Raw genomic sequence first — 17,991 nt, forward strand, 5'->3', positions numbered from 1 at the left:
CAGGGAATCAGCTCTGCCACGCCTCTCCTTTGGGAAGAAACATACCTAAAAGGCAGTTGCACACTGTTGCACAACTTTTCAAGGAATGATGTTGTTTAACCTGGAAATTGTACAGAAAAGATTCCACAGTGTTGTCAGGCTTAAACGTGCCCCTGATTAGGATTTTGAACTTCAGTTTTTGCTCCTGTCAGTGTCACACTTTGTTCACAAACCCAACCTTATTAAAACAGTCTTTAAAAAGCTGTTAAAAGCACTTCTATTATAGTTTGGCAATAATTAAACTGAATTGTTTCACTTCAATAACATCACCAGTATGCACATTAACAGCTTCGGGCTGTTTCCAGCCTCTCAATGGGCCTTTGGGTGTGTGTCTATTTATTAGAAGTATCTTTGCGGGAAAACCCCTGAACATTATTCCTTTCTGATAGATTTCTTCTTCTTGTGTATTTGCAACAACCTTCCTGGTCTGTGTGAGTCAGCATGAGAAGGAATAAACATGCAGATGAATGAATCTGTGTCTTAAATGAAATATTTACACTCCAGCATGTTCAGCTGACACTTTAAAGATCGCACTCATTGATATTTTTAAGTGAAATCTGCACGTGGGATGTTTCCCTGAACGCCTGAGTGAGAAAATAGATGTGGGAGTTTTCTTCCTTGTGGTATTTAGTCGTGGGTTGGAGAGTTATGTGAGGGAGTGGGGATCTCCAGGACACCTGGTGGAAACACTGGGTGGAAGGTTACAGCTGCGTGTTGGTTGAGGACTGGAGAGAAGTGGGACGGGAGGGGGGATCCCAGTTCCCTTCTGGATTTGGATCTCTCCTCCTCCTCTCCTTTTCCTCCTCTTCCTCCGGGTATCCCCTCACACTGACTCACAGACACACACTAGTTTGTCCGCCTGAGTCCAAAGTTATCGCTGCTGCAGCTCCTGGCTCCTCGGTTCAGTTCAGCTTGTGATGACACAGTGCGCCGCCGCCGCCACCGAGGCCAAGCCGGCATGCGTGAGCGCTCTCGGCGGCCTCATCAGAGCACTGAGGAGTCGGCTAAAGTCGCTCCGACAACTCCTGAGACCGAACCAGAACGGTGTCCGCTGGGAGAAACCTGGAGGGACGGTTTTAGACTGCTGTGGACCGAAGCTGTCCAGTCTGGCTGTGAGTTACTCTGCATGCGAGGCATAAAACAGTCGTCTTACATCCTCCTGGCAGTAAAAATGTGCTCATCAGCAGGTGATAAATAAGACAAGGAAGTAAATACTGCAGCTGGAGCTGTAATATTGATCCAATGCATTTGAACATTTGAAGGGGTCCTCACAGCGCTGACAGCTTTGATTTCAGAGGATATTTGGCTCTAAAATTGGTGGAAACTGAGGTTTATTTTGAGTTTTCCTGCTTTTCTGAGCTCAGGTAGCAAAAGGACTGAGTCCCAGCTCGGCGTGGGCGTGCGTGTTTGTGAAATCAGCTGGTGGTGTGGTGATATTTCACAGTTCAGATTTACTGTTCATTCTGAAGAAAATGTTAATTTGATGACCTTAAAATCAAGACTGAAGTGTATTTGTTATACATATACTTATATGTAGGCAAGAATAATTCATTCATTGTGTATCTGTGTGTGTGTGTGTCTGTGTTGGGGGCTGTTAAGGCTTCAGGGGAGTCGGGTTACGTCCTCTCAAAATCTGACGTGTCCTACCATCAGCTTCAAAGGTCTTTGTTCCACAACAACATGTCAGAGTGTCGTCGATCTAATGAATACGTTTCAGCTTTCCTCTGTTCAACAGTGTCTGCCCCTGCAAAGGTCGACGATGATGCTATTTTTAGACAGTATCTCAATTGAATGTATTTGTGTTTCATGCGTGACTGAACGTTGGTATGGAGTTATGTTTGTGTCCAGGTTATGTAATCAAAAAGAACAACGACTCAGTTTTGAGAGCGAAACTTTAGCTTACTGATGTGTTTCAGTCTTAATGAATTATGAGCAACATCAAAGACTGCACATAAAATGCCGCGGGGTTGTTTTTGTCATGTTTTTTGGACAACAGCGTGGAACAGTTCATGTTAATTAGGCCTGAAAGCGTAGCGATTCACTCACCACACGAGCACAGACTTCTTCAACAAGCTGGTGCTACAACTGACTGCGCAGCAGCGTGTATTATATCAAATATTGAAGTAAAAAACATGTTTGGAAGAGTTTAACCCAGCACAGTTCTGAAAGGATGAAATTAGCTGGGTTTGTTTTAGCAGGATGTCTCTACTGTAAAGTTGGACATTTAGGATCTATTTTTGGAGACTGCCTCAAGTGGACAGTAGAGGAACTGCAGTTTTTGGCTTTGGTAAAATCCTCAGTAAGTAAATAAGTGAAGGAGTCAGTGCAGAAGACAGAAAGTATATTTCATATAGAAGAAGAGAAAGCTAGGTTGTAAACTGAAGCATCAAGCATCCCATGAAACTACTTATACACAATATAAAAGAGGCGCCAGGATCAGCAGATTTCCTGGTCCAAAGCTAGTCAAGCATCAAGGTTGTTACCACGTGAAGTAAGATATAATACATAGTAACAAATTCTTAATAATCAAGACAAAAAACTACTCAGTTGTTGTGCTTCCTAAGTGCTTCGCCTTTGCAATAACAACATCTTACAGTTAATCGTGCAATATTTAGGAAGGAAGATATTTCACAAACGAGCTTGTTGCAACAGTGGCATCCAGTTACAGTTGAATTCAGTGAGTTTGTTAGAACAGCTCATTCAAATGTTCACAAACTCAGACTGCGCTGAGGTGTTTGACTTTATACACGGGCGGCACCGGGACTGAAAACAGCTGAATTCAAAGATTAAGAGGTGTGGCCAAGAGGTCAAGAGCAGACTGACGCACAAACACAGAGTGCTTAATTTCACAGTGAAGGGAAAATTGAGGAGAGTGAACATCTGGCCAAGACATTTTCAGTACTTTTTCTTAGTTTTCCTAAAGCTGCATAAATATAACAATACAACAAAATATCGCAGGCTCTGTTTGCTACAAAAAACCGTCTCAGTCATGTCTGACCCCGTGATCTGCAGCATCAGCAAGTGTGGCACACTTTAATTCATAATGCACGAGGAAGTTTCCCTGAAGCCAGTCGCACGTACGGCTCGAGTTGATTTCCCGGTTGGAGCAGAGGTTGGAAACATGCGCTCAGTTTATGTTAATCTAATCTGGCGGCTGTAATGTGTCCGCCGGCGAGGTCTGCTGCTGCAGAAGTGTGTAACAGCATCACACCGACTCAATCTGGCCTCTTAATTAGATCAGACGGCAGACAGATGATGTGAGGCTGCTCCGCTGCGTCGTGGCCAGCTGTGCTTCTCAAACCTGTTTACAGGAGCTTCTGTTTGTTTGGTTTGGTACTCAAGCGTGTCAGTAAACGCATCACGGCGGATATTTCTGGACGACTGGATGAGAGAACTTTTAAATCCTGAAATGATTTTTTTAAGATTTTAGAAAACGTTTCTTTAGACCGTGCTGCGGTTGTCAGGTTCAGGTTTGTCACGTGGTGTTTGCTGTAGAGCCCAACGCCCGAAACAAGCACAGAAGGAGGTCAGAGGTCAGGAAGGACACCTGACGTTAACTCAAAAGCTTCCTAATGAATATAAAGAAAGGACAAAGTGGCAAGAGGAGACAACAGACTCTGATTTGTTGACGTTAACGGCAGAGTGTTTTACTTGGTTTGTTGTACTTGTGAGTGTTGACCTTTAAGGTAAAAATGCCAAAATGCCAATTAACACATGCATGTAAAATGGTTTTATAAGGTCTCCTGTGGCCGAGAAAACAGCTGAGCTACACCGAGTGGCATTTCGTCAGGGCAGAAAGTCAGGATCTCCTCTCTGCTCCGTCAGTTTTGACATTTGAGTTTTTCTACAAATTGTCTTGACAAATAACAGTTTTCACTTTAATGCAACTTGAAAATGCTGGTAAACAATTTAAAGCAATCTTGATATAGACTCACATATTCTAACACAAAGTGTTACGCTGTAAAAACTCAAAAACCTTTCCTGATTTAACTTCTAGCCACTGGAAATCCCACTCGGCCCCGACGATGTGCTCCAGGGTGGAGGACAGAGAGCCAAACTGTTCCCTCTCGTGTCTGTGCTGATACAAGATGGCCCAGTTTAGCTCGTTTCCTCTAAATCTTCTGCCTTGGATGGCTCAGGATGTTACGGTAGAGCTCCACACTGATGCTCAGGGATGGATTCTTTGTGTTTCTTTAACTTTAAATAGAATTTAAAAGAAAAATTAGCTTAGAAATAAAAAAGGACACAAGTTCATATGGTAGGGAGGGAGGCACTTGTTTGTGTTTTTTACAATAAAAATCCATCCTCTAATCCCTGCTAATGCCTGCACCACAGGAAGTCTGATGGGCAGGGCGCAGCGCCGATGAAGTAAGCAACAGAAAAGCTAAGCTGACAGGCAATAGACTTGGACTTTGTGACAACTTTGAGTGTTTCCTCCTCTAGATGAACTTTGTAGACTGAAGAGTTTCTTTTAGTCCTCTTGTACGGTGGCCCTGAGAGGTCAAACACTGCAACCTAAGAAATCACCAGTAACAAGGAAAACATTACAGAAGCTCGCAAAACACATGAATCGTGCAATTAAAACACAAATGACATTACATTTTGTTTCTCCCTCACCGTACCAACAAATCCTCTGCTTCTTTTCTAAAAACAATCCTTTGAATAGTTGGGTTTCTGTTGCTTCCACAGCTGTTGGGTCATGTTATTGTCTTCCCTAATCACGTCTGGTGTGTTTTGTGTGCATTTGCTCGTGTTTATTTAGGCTGCAGTGCATTTGACCTCTCGGGGCCACCGTAATCTTGGCTTGACCTAAACACTATGAGTTTGAACTTTTAGGGAAAAGGAAATGCACTTAATTTATTACACTGTAACAGCAAAATGCAGAAGAGTAAATGCATTCATAACCTGGGAAACCAAAAGTGATTATTGAGGATACAATCCAAATATTGCCCAGCTCTATAATCCTGTGAGTGTTAAAAAACAAAACAAAAAACGAGTCTGAAACTGAAACTGAAGTAGGCGAAGTCGTACTTTAGTGTAATACCAATTTGTTCCATAAGAGGTTGCAGCGAGTCACCATAACCTTTATTTAGTGTTAAAGTTTTAAACATTTTTATTTTGAATGAAGGTCTGGAAAAAAGGTAAAGCATTGTCTGGAAGCTGGAAAAACCACAAAAAGACCAGCGACAGGTAAAACACTGCCCCCTGGTGGTGGAAGTTTTAGCTAAATTCTGCAGAGGATAGTTACAAAAACTCTTTAATGCATGTTTTTGTGCCAGTTTAATGTCTGTGGTGGTCAGAAGCCCCACCCACCTGTCGTTCATGCACCTGGATTGTGAAGGGCCAATCAGAAGAAAGTTGGGTTAAACAGGGAGGAGCTTGCTTCAGACGGAGGATGAGTTCATTATCAGATAAATCACGCAAGGCCTCTCTAGTAGAGTCCAAGAATAAGAGTGTGGAGCTGAACATGAGCAGATCAGATCACCGGTAATTAGTTCAGTCATTGATCAGCAGGGTTTCTTCGGTGTTTAGCTGCTCGTGTGTGTGTGTGTGTGTGTGTGTGTGTGTGTGTGTGTGTGTGTGTGTGTGTGTGTGTGTGTGTGCACGCGCAGAAATGAACCGTAACAGCAGAGGGAAGTTGGAAAAACCATCAGTGTGTTTTTATATATAAGAAGTAAATATAAGATAATGAGGATAATAACAGGTAAAAGAAGCATTTAACATGTGTGGGGGCATGCAGGTGTGCGTATACCTGTGTGTTATTTATATTTGTGTGTGTCTGTGTGTCTGTGTGTGTGTGCTTGGTGCACAGGTGCAGGGTTTGCAGTTTTAATCCTGTGATTAAGAGGTGCTACATGAGCATCCTGTCGCTGCAGCTCTGATCCTCCATCTGCGTTCTGACTCACACACACACACACACACACACACACACACACACACATATATTCAAAACGTCAACAATGCGAAACCCGTCAGTTTTTCTCCGTCTATTTTCGTCAGTCAGCAGTGTCCAAATTGTTTTTGTGCGTTTATCAGCTGTTTGCAGCTCTCAGCCTCAGTCTGGATGTTTGGTCTCATTTACATAGAGCGCTGTGAAGTTAGCGCGAAGAGCTGAATAATATTTGACTCTGAACTAGCTGTTAAACTTTTTCTCTTTTTTTCCTGTTTCAGAATAATCACCCTCATATAAGCACGACTGGTCCTTGTATAGTTAAAACATAGTTAATATAGTTATATTTCATAAACCAAAATATATTTTATGTGTGACTAAATAAAAGCCCACTTTAAGGAAAACAGTTAATGAGGCAGCTAATGTAACAACATTTTAGTAAAACTAACAATTTTTGTTGCGTTGATAAAAATATTAAAAAGAAGTTACATATAAATTATTTCAAAGGATATTTTGAAGTTGAAAGTAATGATGCTCACATATGACAGACATGGTTATGATAAAAAAAAGATACTTACTTATACTTTTAGGAAACTGGAAGTTTAATTGTGATTAAACTGGAAATATGGAAGTAAGAAAGAAGACGTGAGCTGAGCTAAAGCCACGGTCAGGCAGGGTTAAGCTTTGAAGCAGTGATAGAAGTAAAGGAAAGTTGGGATGCTGAAAGGTAATGAGTGGATCAGCAGGCAGGTTGGAGTAATTCACATCCTGTTTCTCTCACAGCTGCTTGTTTAGGCTCAAGAAAAAACACAAAAAACACTTTGGCTGGTGATCGTATCCAAATGTGTGTATTTGACCATAAAATGTAACTGTGCTAATCAGCTGTGCTTTTATGCCTCATACCAAGTTTGAGCCATAAAGTTATGCAAATAAAATAATGTCAGTGTAAATAAAGGTGAGTGCACAGTGAACCACAGCTTCCTGTTAAATAAGAGCCCGAAGAAATCATAAAGATGGCAGAGGATGCGAGCGCATCAGCCGCTGCAGCGGTGGTTTCTGTGTGCAGGGAGAGTTTAAATACCAGCGCTGGAAAGCAGCGTGCTGGTCATCCTCAAAAAGATTCACTGTTTACACAACCACGTGTTGAAAAACAGACGGCGAGAGCCTCTGACTAACGAGGATTAGCCATGAAAAGCGGTGTTTAAGTGACTCACGGGTGACGGCGAGCGTGAAGGTTGCTGCCTGTACGAGCGCTGTCCAGGGAGAAAACTGAAAGATTATGCCTGGCAAAGAGTCGGGCTTTACATGAGGCAGTAACTTGTGTTTTTATGGATCATTTAAGGAGTCACTCCATAGCTTTATGTGCTGCTGTCCAGGCCCATGTCCTCTTTAATGATTGAACCTTTGATATGTTTGAAAGAAGCATTTTATTCATAGAAAAATATCCAAGCTGAGGCTCACAGCTTTAGTACTTGTTACGTTTCATTACTTGTTTTGGACACATTTCAGGCACTGAAGAGATCTCTAAAGTCCTCAGTGAAAGGCAGTAATACATCTTATATGGTACTTTTACTCAAGTAGAGCATCTGATTACTTTTTCCACGTCTATTACACGTCCCTCCCGACTCCAGCGTGTGACTTTCCGATGAGAAAGAGGCAGAGAGGAGAGAGGGAGAGGTGTGATCCGGGGAAGAGAGGTGAGAACGGTTCAAATAAAGATAGAAAAGGCGAGAGAATCAGAGGGAACGAGGGAGGAAAGTAGGGAGGGAGCGAGGCGAGGATTTCTCAGAGGGAGAGAGAGGTAGGCGCAGAGAGGGAGAGGCAGAGGAGGAAGTGTCAGGGACGAGCAGAAGCCGGCGCCGGCTCCAGTCGATGCTCGGGAGCAATGTTAGCACCGCAGAGCCTGATCCGCAGCCGGGACTACAGGATCCATAATGCACTGGGACACCCCGCAGCGAGCAGGTCACCCACCTGGGAGCTGCAGGTATGAGGAGCAGGAGGAGGTGGGTGGAAATAAAGAGGATGGAGCACAGAGCAGAGCAGGGAGGATGATGGGAAAGTGGAAAGAGGTTGGAAATGCGGGGCGGGATTGTTTACCTGTTGTCCGGTTTACTGCATGAGTATCCCGAGGAAGGGCGGGCTCTTCAGGAGGAGACGAAGGCTGAAGGATGGATGATGGCGCTGAGCACAAACAGACATGCAGTGAGGCAACGTTAGTCATCCAGCTACAGCGGGAAGCAGGTATCGGGGGTGGCTCCACGACAACTCTGTGTGTCTGTGTGTGTGTTGTCATGTCCTGCTGCGAGGATGACGAACGCTCAGGAAGCCTGCTCAACCTGTTCTGTGATTCAGGGAGATGTGAAGGAGCCGGGACGAAAGGGAACTCTGATGGGAGCTGTTGTGTTTTTAATCCCCGACCCTTCTTTTCCCAGAAATCCTTTCAAAATAAAACTCAGAAAAAACAAGTCAGAACTTGTTCCACTGATAGTGTCAGTGTAGCAGAGACATGAGGTCTGTCAGTGCCTGATTGGTGCTGCTGCACAGGGGTGTTTCCTGGATGTGTTTGAATGAACCAAGGCCAGGCGGCGGGCTCTCAGGATATCAGTGTTTGATCAGAAGTAAGTAAAGTGTAGAAAATTGCCTCAGACGGGGTTTGAAAGAGGCTGTTATGGAGGCGACCGAGCACATTACCACAAGTGGTTCGCATATGCAGTCATGAGAAAGAGGAAGTGCATCCTCTTTCAAATCTCGGGTTTCATGTATCAGGACATAATACAAAAACATCATCTGGTCGTTAACAGCTTGTAAAGTTATCTAAATGATTAATTAAAAATAGAGCTAAAATCCAGAAGCGGTGTGTGAAAACTGAGCACACCCCACAGTTGGACCGCCTTTAGTGGCAACAACTTGAAGTAATCGTTTTCTGTGTGACTTTGTCAACCTCACACATTGTTGTGGAGGAATTTTGGCCCACAGTTCAGTGAAGTTTGTGAACACTTGTTTACTCACAGCTGTCTTAAAGTCCCACCGCAGCGTTTCAGTCGGGCTGAGGTCTGGACTTTGACTGGGCTCTGCTGCCGTAGATTTGCTGCTGTCCTCATTCTCCTCAAGCTTTAGCTGTGAGACACGTGGCCTCACATTCGACTCCAGAATAGAGTTCAGTGGAGTTCACGGTCAACTCAGTGTCTGCAGAACAAGCCCAAACCATCAGCCCTCCACCGCTGTGCTGACAGCTGCTATGATGTGTTTGTTCTCGTCTGTCCAAACCACTTTGTTCCACAAGTCTTTTGATTTCTTCAGATGCAGCTTTGCAAACCTCAGCTGTGCTGCCATGTTCTTTGTAGAGACGGGAGCCTTTCTGCTGGGATGAACTCTAACACTTAACTGAGATCTGTAGAGTCTGACGAGTATTGCACGATCTTGTCCTTGGGGTGAATTTGCTGGGACGTCCGCTCCCAGATTGGCAGCGTGTTTTGAATGTTTTGCTCTTCTCACTGTAGAGTGACGGACTTCAGATTGTTAGCAGGCTTCCCTTAGCAGCCAGATGGGCAGCAACTGTGGCTTCTCAAAGTATATCTGAATGCTTCACACCTGCAAACTCCTGCTTTCATAGAGCTGCTCGCAGTGATGGTGATCAGTTATTCAATGCATTTGATTAGCAGCACCTGGCTCCTACTCACCCTCCTGATTCCTGTGAATGCAGTGAGGATTCTGCGTTTTAGTTTTTCTGTTTAGTACAAATATACGAACAAAAGATTTGCATTTATTTAATATTAAAAGCTGTTATATTCAGTCACACTGTTTACACGTCTGAGGCTTTTATTGTGAAAATTAAAACAAAATTAAAGCCTTCTTCGTGATTTTCACACAAAAACAAACTTACTCAGGCTGCACTCTGTGCTGTATCTCAGCGGCTGCAATGCATCATGGTCTATTAAAGCTAAAGTGGGTGCAGAAATTGATCTCCTGCCTCCTGTAATGGCTGAATTTTGAGTAGAGGATAAATGCAAAGTCACCTCCGTGTATTAATGGATGTTTACTTTAGGACTTTTTCCGCTGCCAGAAATGTTTATGGACGTCGGTCTGCACATCCATCAATAACCTGAAGCGTGCTACGGAACAAGCTATTAAAATAGCAGAACTTCACTTACCAAAACTGGAAGATAAACATCTCGGATGGCCTGTAAAGCTCAGTAATCCATATCATATGTCAGATGATGCTTTAAAAGTGCTCCAAAAGGCACCAAACAGTTGAAAGGCCCGGCTTATTGACCTCGATTAGTTGGAGGTGATGCAGAGCAGACAACCGTCCCCTAAAGCTGCCCCTGCTGGGATGCAGTCAAAATAGCCTCAGCTCCAACGCCAGTGTCCAGATAGTTGAGTTATAAATAAACTCATCGAGACCAAAGCAGTTAATCTATCCAACTGTAAACATGTTTATTTCTGCTGTAAATTTGGACATTTCAACATGGGAGCCTATGGAGACTGACTCAGGTTTGGAGCCTCAAGTGGCCACTAGAGGAACTGCAGTTTTCATTTTGCAGCTTTTTGGCTGCTATTTGGTAGAAATGGAGTATTTTTAGAGCTGTTTAACTTACAGCCAAGAATTACTGACCTCTGACCTCTTCAGACCTTAGTAATTATACCGAACTTCAATCCGTGTGTGTGTTTCAGGATGACGTCCCGATTAAGGAGATCAGCATCACTCACCACGTGAAGGAAGGGTCGGAAAAGGCCGACCCTCGGCAGTTCGAGCTGCGCAAAGTCCTGGGACAGGGCTCGTTTGGAAAGGTGCGTATGTGTGTGTTTTCATGGACTTATCATTGTGTGTGTGGGCGGGGCGGGGGGGTAAAGTGTCAGTTTTACTTCCACTCAATTCTCCTGTAACGTTTCCCTCGTGCCAGTGTTTGAGAGTGAGTTGCTATGGTGATGGCAGGCTGAGGGCCCTTCACTCTCGCACTCAGTATCATCGTCTTTATGAAAGAGCAATTAGCCTCCTGCTTGGGCTGCGAGTGTGTGTGTGTGTTTATGTTAATCTTCATGAGTGCGACCTGGATAATGGGAACAACCCAAACAAACTCTCATCCTCACACAGAAACAAACGACACTCACAGTGTGCATAACGACATCCAGCACTTACATTTAATCAGTAAAGATGATTTATTATTATTTCTGTGTGTGTGTGTGTGTGTGTGTGTGTGTGTGTGTGTGTGTGTGTGTGTGTGTGTGTGTGTGTGTGTGTGTGTGTGTGTGTGTGTGTGTGTGTGTGTGTGTGTAGGTGTTTCTGGTGAGGAAGATGACAGGACCGGACGCTGGTCAGCTGTACGCCATGAAGGTGTTGAAGAAAGCCACACTGAAAGGTAGAAACAGCAGAGCCATTAAACACTAAAACCAGCAACAACACCACGGACTGTGTTTGTATATAAAAGATGGCCACGCCCACCACTTTGTCTCAAAATGCTCCAAAAGGCAATAAAACTGTCATGGAGTGTGGGTGGAGCGGACTTGAAATCAGAAAGAGACAGTGAATTTGTTTACAGTGCAAAATAATAACAGTTCAGTGTGGAGTCCTTTGGCCGCGGCGCCCCGTGGTGAATTCTCCCGGCTCCTGAAAGTGCAGTTTGGCGATGTGAAGGCAGGCGACACTCCGTGCATTCATTCCCCGCTCGTGATTCAGCTCCCGTGTTTTCCTCTCCACTTCCTGGTGCGAAAGACAAAAAAGAGTGAGAAGCTTTCCGAGATTAGAAACAACACACCATCTAAACTGTCTAATGATCCAGCGCTGACTGAAGCCTGGTCACAGCGTTAAATACATCGGCGTCAGACAGTAATAATTCACCGCAGCTGGTGTGTTGATTAATCGCCGGTGTGGAGAAAACTCAGAGCGGAGCTACTTCCGGTCGGCGCTTCCGCCTCCGGGGGAGTGCGGCTCCATCAAAATAAAAACACACAAATGAGTAGGTCGCCCGGCAGGTTGCATTCACTGCATTTTAGAGCGATGAGTAAATTCACTCCCGCACAGATGTAATGAAGGGAACAAATATGCTTAGATATCAAAACAGTTCTTGTAGCTGGCTGGTTACGCCTGGAGACCGAGATTGGTTGCAAAGTTCGCTTTGGTTGCTGGCAGATCGGCACAGTCTGTACTTTGTATGGAAGATTCAGCTAAAGTTTATTTATATAGCATCAAATCACAACAACAGTCTCCACGAGGTGCTTTGTATTATAAGATAAACACAATATAACAGAGAAAACTCACCTGGTGACAGTGGGAAGGAAAAACTCCTTCAGAGAGCTGCAGACGACTCTTGCCTTCAAAGTAAAAGTTGTGCCTTGAAAAGTCACTTAAACACATTAAACGTTAACGCTCAGCACTTTTTATCCTTTTATTCATTTCTAAGTTAATTTAGCTCCATTTAAAAATTAATTTAGGAAGCTAATGTGCAGAGAGAGAGAACCGAAATAAGTTCTTTAAATGAGCTTTGACTCAAGTCAGACGCCATCTGCTGCTCCTTTGTTTAGCATCCTCTTCTTTCTTACTCATTTCTCTTTCCCCTTCTTATTTTTCTCTTTCGTGCTGCATATTTTCTTCACTCTTCTCCGTGACCCAGTTACTCCTTTGCAGCCAAAACAGAAACCGAACAACGGAGGCCGCGATTGATCTGCTGATTCTGTGTTTTCTGCTCTGTGTGCGTTTCCAGTGCGTGACCGGGTCAGGACGAAGATGGAGAGAGACATCCTGGTGGAGGTCAACCATCCCTTCATCGTCAAACTGCACTACGGTGAGTCAGCCAATAGCAGAGCTCTGTGAAGAGGAGTCACCGGCCAATCGGAGCTCGTCTTTGAGCTTTTTAAATACTAACTCAGTTTGCTTTCGACCTCCAGCATTTCAGACGGAGGGGAAGCTCTACCTGATCCTGGATTTTCTCCGAGGAGGCGACCTCTTCACTCGTCTCTCTAAGGAGGTAACAGCAGTTTAAACCAACACAAACAGCGGGTATAGAAAGTGCCCAGCATTTCTAATCGCTATTTAAATCAGTGCATGGTGGTCCTGCACCCGTCTGAGCTGTCAGCTGCTGAAAAATAAGCCCATCCATCCATTTTCTTAACCAACTATTCAAATCGGGTCGAATGTGTGCTGGAGCCGATAGATACATATATGATAGAATAAACTAAACCCTAAAAAGTCCGAATAAGAAATTAAAAAAAGCAAGCTGAAGAAGAAAAGACTCAGGCTTTTCATTTGTCCTGCACTTACAGCATGACTGCTGCTGTTTAAGGCTACATGGTCAAATCTGGACCTGCAGTGATTAAAAAAACACACCTGTGTTTCAGGTAATGTTCACAGAGGAAGACGTGAAGTTCTACCTGGCGGAGCTCGCGCTGGCCCTCGATCACCTCCACGGGCTCGGCATCATTTACAGAGACCTCAAACCTGAGAAGTATGCACACACACACACACACACACACACACACACACACACACACACACACACACAGCCTCATGCATGTAAACAAAGCAGCGTGCAGCGTCCCGGCAGGACGATTAGGTCAGCTGCCAGGTTTCCCTCGTGGAGATCTCTAATGCAGTTAGCAAAATGGCTTTTCCAGGCCACTAATGTCTGTGTTTACGTTCAAGTCAACTCTGTTTTATTTAAACAGCACATTTAAAACGACTAGAGTTGGCCCCGTCTGTGGAGGCAGAGAAATGCAACAGAATCGATTTTAAGACTGTCAGCTGTTCTGTTATTTGGAGGCAATAACAGAAACGCCTGCTCACCTTTGGTCTTCAGGTTAGGGGCTGTGAGCTGATCGCAGAGAGCTGGAGATCCTGACGCAGGGCTTTAAACACAAGTAGTAAAACTTTTAAATGGCAGTGCAGTTGAGCTCAGACTGCAGCGACGTCTTGTGTTTACTTTGTCGGGCAGCTGAGCCTGTGAGTCAGAGAGAGTGCAGCTGGACCATCAGAGCTACAGAAGTCTAACGGAGAGGTGATGAAGGTGAACCATCACAGCAGAGGTCAGGGAAAGTGCAAAGTTAGCAGGAATAGTCCTTTAACCAGGGGTGTCAAACATAAGGCCCGGGGGCCAGAATCGGCCCAACAAAGACTCCAGTGCGGCCCAGTGGACGGCTTTGGAAAATGTGAACGTGGGGCATAAATGTTGGACTTTGAACTGTAGCTTCATACGTTTTACAGCTTTTCCTGCTGATAACGACTTCCACCTCCCATGGCCAGTCATACCAGAGTCATTAACCCATTATCAGAATCAGAATCAGAATCAGAATACTTTATTGATCCCTGGGGGAAATTATTTTTTGTTACAGTGCTCCATTTTAAACCAACATTAAGACAAGACAGACAATACGCTAACTAAGAATAGTACAATATATACATATATATACATACATACATACATACATAAATAAGTCACTTATAAATAAATATTTGGAAAAGAAACATGTGTAGCTGTTGCAGTAAACAGTGTGTTAAGTGGATGCGTTGTACAGGGAGATGGCCACAGGCAGGAATGATTTCCTGTGTCGTTCAGTGGTGCTTTTCGGTAATCTCAGTCTCTCACTGAACGAGCTCCTGTGACTGACCAACTGTACCATAGTTTGGCAGGCTTGCCTCTTTACATGACTGTAACTCTGCTACTGTTTGTTCAAAACAAAGAAGAAAAACTGTTAAATCCGAGTTACCTTCTCTGCAGGGTACACGTTCTTTCTTACAATGTGTCGTGCTGGCAGGTTTCTTTCATTTCTTCATCATGTAGAAAAACTGAGGCATAATGTTGGAAGTTCTTTTTTACAAATCTCAGGGAATACTTGTGTAATTAAACTTCTTTACACGGACATGAAGGCTGTGCGTGTGCCCACGATGTGAAGTGAGTTTGACGTCCCTGCTTTCAAACAAGCCTCCATGCTATAATTTAATGACGTGCCATTATGGGGAGCTGCTGTCTGCCCCACAAATCTTTAAGTCTGGTCTCCAGAATCTTGCCTGTGAAAGCTCAGTCATGACATGAAGGCTGTAAGTGCACAATCACACTGAGTAATGCAGCATTTGAAACAGTCTTCTGTTGTTTCAGCATCCTGCTCGATGAGGAGGGACACATCAAGCTGACCGGTGCGTAACCTTACACCTTTTTCTGTTTCCTCACGCGTACCCCTGCCGCTGTGCACAGATACTTACTGCTGCTTTCTCTGTGTTTTTATCATGCAAAGCTGGCACTCATCTTTGTACATGTGTGTGCGTTTGTGTGCTCAGACTTCGGCCTCAGCAAGGAGTCGATAGACCACGAGAACAAGGCCTACTCTTTCTGCGGCACGGTGGAGTACATGGCTCCAGAGGTGGTGAACAGGCGAGGACACACGCACAGCGCCGACTGGTGGTCGTACGGCGTTCTCATGGTGAGAGTCCCAAATAATCCGATTGCAATAAATCTTATCGCACTCATTGTGTCGTATCAGCAGTCCTGCGGTCTCAGGTGAGCTGTAATGAGGTTTTCTCCTGGCAGCTCAAATTATTTGGAGCTGTTTGCAAGCTGATAACATTTTTAAATCCTCCGTGGTTCCCACGTAAACATTGTTGCACAAAAAGTCACAAATTACATTTAAATTTGTGTTAGTACAGCTCAAAAGCCCCGACATTTATGAGGAGGTAAACATCCATCCATCTGTTTTCTGCCACTTATCAGTTACAGCAGAGAAGCTCCTGCTCCCTGGCTTCTTTTCCTGGCTCTTCTCAGAGGGACACTGAGGCTTTCTGAAGCCAGCTGAGAGATTTGTTCTCTCTGGCATGCCTGGGTCTGCTTTGGGGCCTCCTCTCAGTTAGGCAAGCTTGAAAAACCTCAAAAGGAAGGCGTCCAGAAGGCATCCTTATTAGATGCACAAACCACCTCAGCTGGGTCCTTTTGACATGAAGGATGTCGGAGCTCCTCAGCCAGTCTTAACCCAGACCCCCCACAGAGGAAGCTCGTTTCTGCGGCTTCTTTTCTTTGGGTTACCACACACAGCTTAAGTATAAAACACAGCAACTTTAGAACCGATAAGATATTTAAGATTTACTATAGTGATATATCGGACAATAGTTCACAGCTTTAACAAGCCAACGAGCAAGTTTGATCCCAGGAGGTCAGGTGGTTGTAGTTTGTGGCAGGGAAGCTGCAGAGTGCCCCCTGGTGGACAAACTGTGCACCACAACACTCAAAAGATGGCTGAAGGATGTTTCTCTCTTCTTTACGTCTGTAGTTGTCATTTATTTATTATATGCCATTATAAATGTCGATACCAGATGATGTCAGCTCGGTCGGGTAGATACGTTGATGTTTCCACAGATATTTGTAAAGAGACGATTTTTTTCTAACTTTGGTTCTGTACTTAAACACAATGAATTTTAAATTAAACGAATCGGTTAAAGTTCAGACTTCCAGCTTTACTTCAGCGGGCTGAAGAAAAAGATTTCATTTATAATATATTAAAGAATTTATAATGCAAACTAAATGGACGAGTTAAAGAACTGAAAACGAAATGTTCATTTCTAATACTTGGTTGAAAACCCTTTGCTGGTAATGACAGCCTGACGTGTTGGACTCATGGACATCACCAGATGCTGGGTTTCCTGGATGTGAGCAGACAGTATGCCTCTTCTGTCCTGTGTCACATCATCAATGAACACCAGTGTCCCAGTGACGCTGGCAGCCATGCAAGTCAGAGCCTTCACAGTGCAGATGATGTGGTATGCTAGTAGAAGGTACAATCTGGCTTTTGTGTTCCTGAGGTTGTGAGTGGCTTGCACCTGTAGACGGAGGAGGAGTTTCTCTTCACCATGGAAACGATTCTGCGATCATCCACCACTGTCCTCCACCAGCTCTTTTTGCGCTGTCGAGTGCACCAGTGCTTTCTTTCTTTGTAGATTTTGATATTGTAGCAATTTCTCAGATGAGTTTTTTCTGCCTTCGCAGCTTAAGGATGGCTTGACCACATGTTGTCTGTTCATAGCAAAATCTTCCAAATGCAAGCACCACACCTCAAATCAACTCCAGGCCTTTTATCTGCTTAATTGAAATGACATAACGAAGGAATTGCCCACACCTGCCCATGAAATAGCCTTTGAGTGAAGTGTCCAATTACTTTTGGCCCCTTTAAAAACAGGGTGGCACATGTTAAGGAGTTGAAACTCCTAAACCTTCATCCAGGTTGAATGTGGACACTCTGAAATGAAAGTTGAGTCTACACATTATACTCATGTCCACAATAAAACTAAGTTTCAATAAACAGGTAACAAAAACCTAACTGTATATGTACTGGATGCAGAAAGTGAGTTTTTTGCTGATCCTGAGGCCAAAGAGGTGAGAAAACATGGGCTGTGTTCACAGGAACAGACCATGAGACAAAGAGGAGGGCGTGACTCTTAGATTAACGAATACACACAGGCGCACATAATCAAACTGATTTTCAGTGGTTATTCTTTATTTTGAGCCGTATGCTGGATGTTTTATCAGTAAAATGTCAACAGAACTTGAGGACTATTAAGTATAAAAGTATCTTAAGCTTCCTGTTTTCTGATCATATTGCACATTGTTATATCAGATCTGTCCTAAAAACTCATTAATTAATAAGCGTGATGGTGTCCTGTTCTCTCACAGTTTGAGATGCTGACGGGAACGCTGCCGTTTCAAGGAAAAGACCGGAAAGAGACGATGACCATGATCCTCAAGTAAGACACCTTACACTCCTCTCCGATCCCCACCCTGCAGCTTTTATTTGAGCTCCCTGTACATCCGAGAAGAGACGGAGAGAGAGAGAGAAAGTACAAGGCGAGTCAGCCCAGGGGAGGATTTTTATTAGAGGAGACAGAGTGCAGCACTCAGGAGGAAGAGGAGGATGAGGACTGGATGGACTGAGATCATCTCAGAATGTGCTGATAGCTCTTCATAAAAGAGAGAAAATAATCATGTTGCAGTCGGTGAGAATTAAAGGAAATATTAACCCCTCCTTCTTCCTCTCTCGCTCTCTTTTGACTCTCGGTATCCGCCCGGGGGGAAAGCTGCTGAGCAGAC

The 17,991-nt window shown here is 44.1% G+C and overlaps 1 protein-coding gene across 2 annotated transcripts in view; it reads left to right on the top strand.

Annotated features, from left to right (window-relative positions):
• The window catches only part of rps6ka3b (ribosomal protein S6 kinase, polypeptide 3b), a 69,433-nt gene that overhangs the window by 39,061 nt on the left and 12,381 nt on the right, over positions 1-17,991 (top strand). For both annotated transcript variants that reach the window (XM_080306669.1, XM_026180316.2), the window contains 8 exons: positions 10,604-10,720; positions 11,208-11,289; positions 12,631-12,711; positions 12,815-12,894; positions 13,265-13,371; positions 15,019-15,056; positions 15,198-15,340; positions 17,578-17,648. In XM_080306669.1, coding sequence (XP_080162795.1) covers positions 10,604-10,720; positions 11,208-11,289; positions 12,631-12,711; positions 12,815-12,894; positions 13,265-13,371; positions 15,019-15,056; positions 15,198-15,340; positions 17,578-17,648 — 719 coding nt within the window. The remainder of the gene's footprint in view (positions 1-10,603; positions 10,721-11,207; positions 11,290-12,630; positions 12,712-12,814; positions 12,895-13,264; positions 13,372-15,018; positions 15,057-15,197; positions 15,341-17,577; positions 17,649-17,991) is intronic.

Source organism: Astatotilapia calliptera, chromosome 9, assembly GCF_964374335.1.
Source record: "Astatotilapia calliptera chromosome 9, fAstCal68.1, whole genome shotgun sequence".
NCBI classification, from domain to species: domain Eukaryota; kingdom Metazoa; phylum Chordata; class Actinopteri; order Cichliformes; family Cichlidae; genus Astatotilapia; species Astatotilapia calliptera.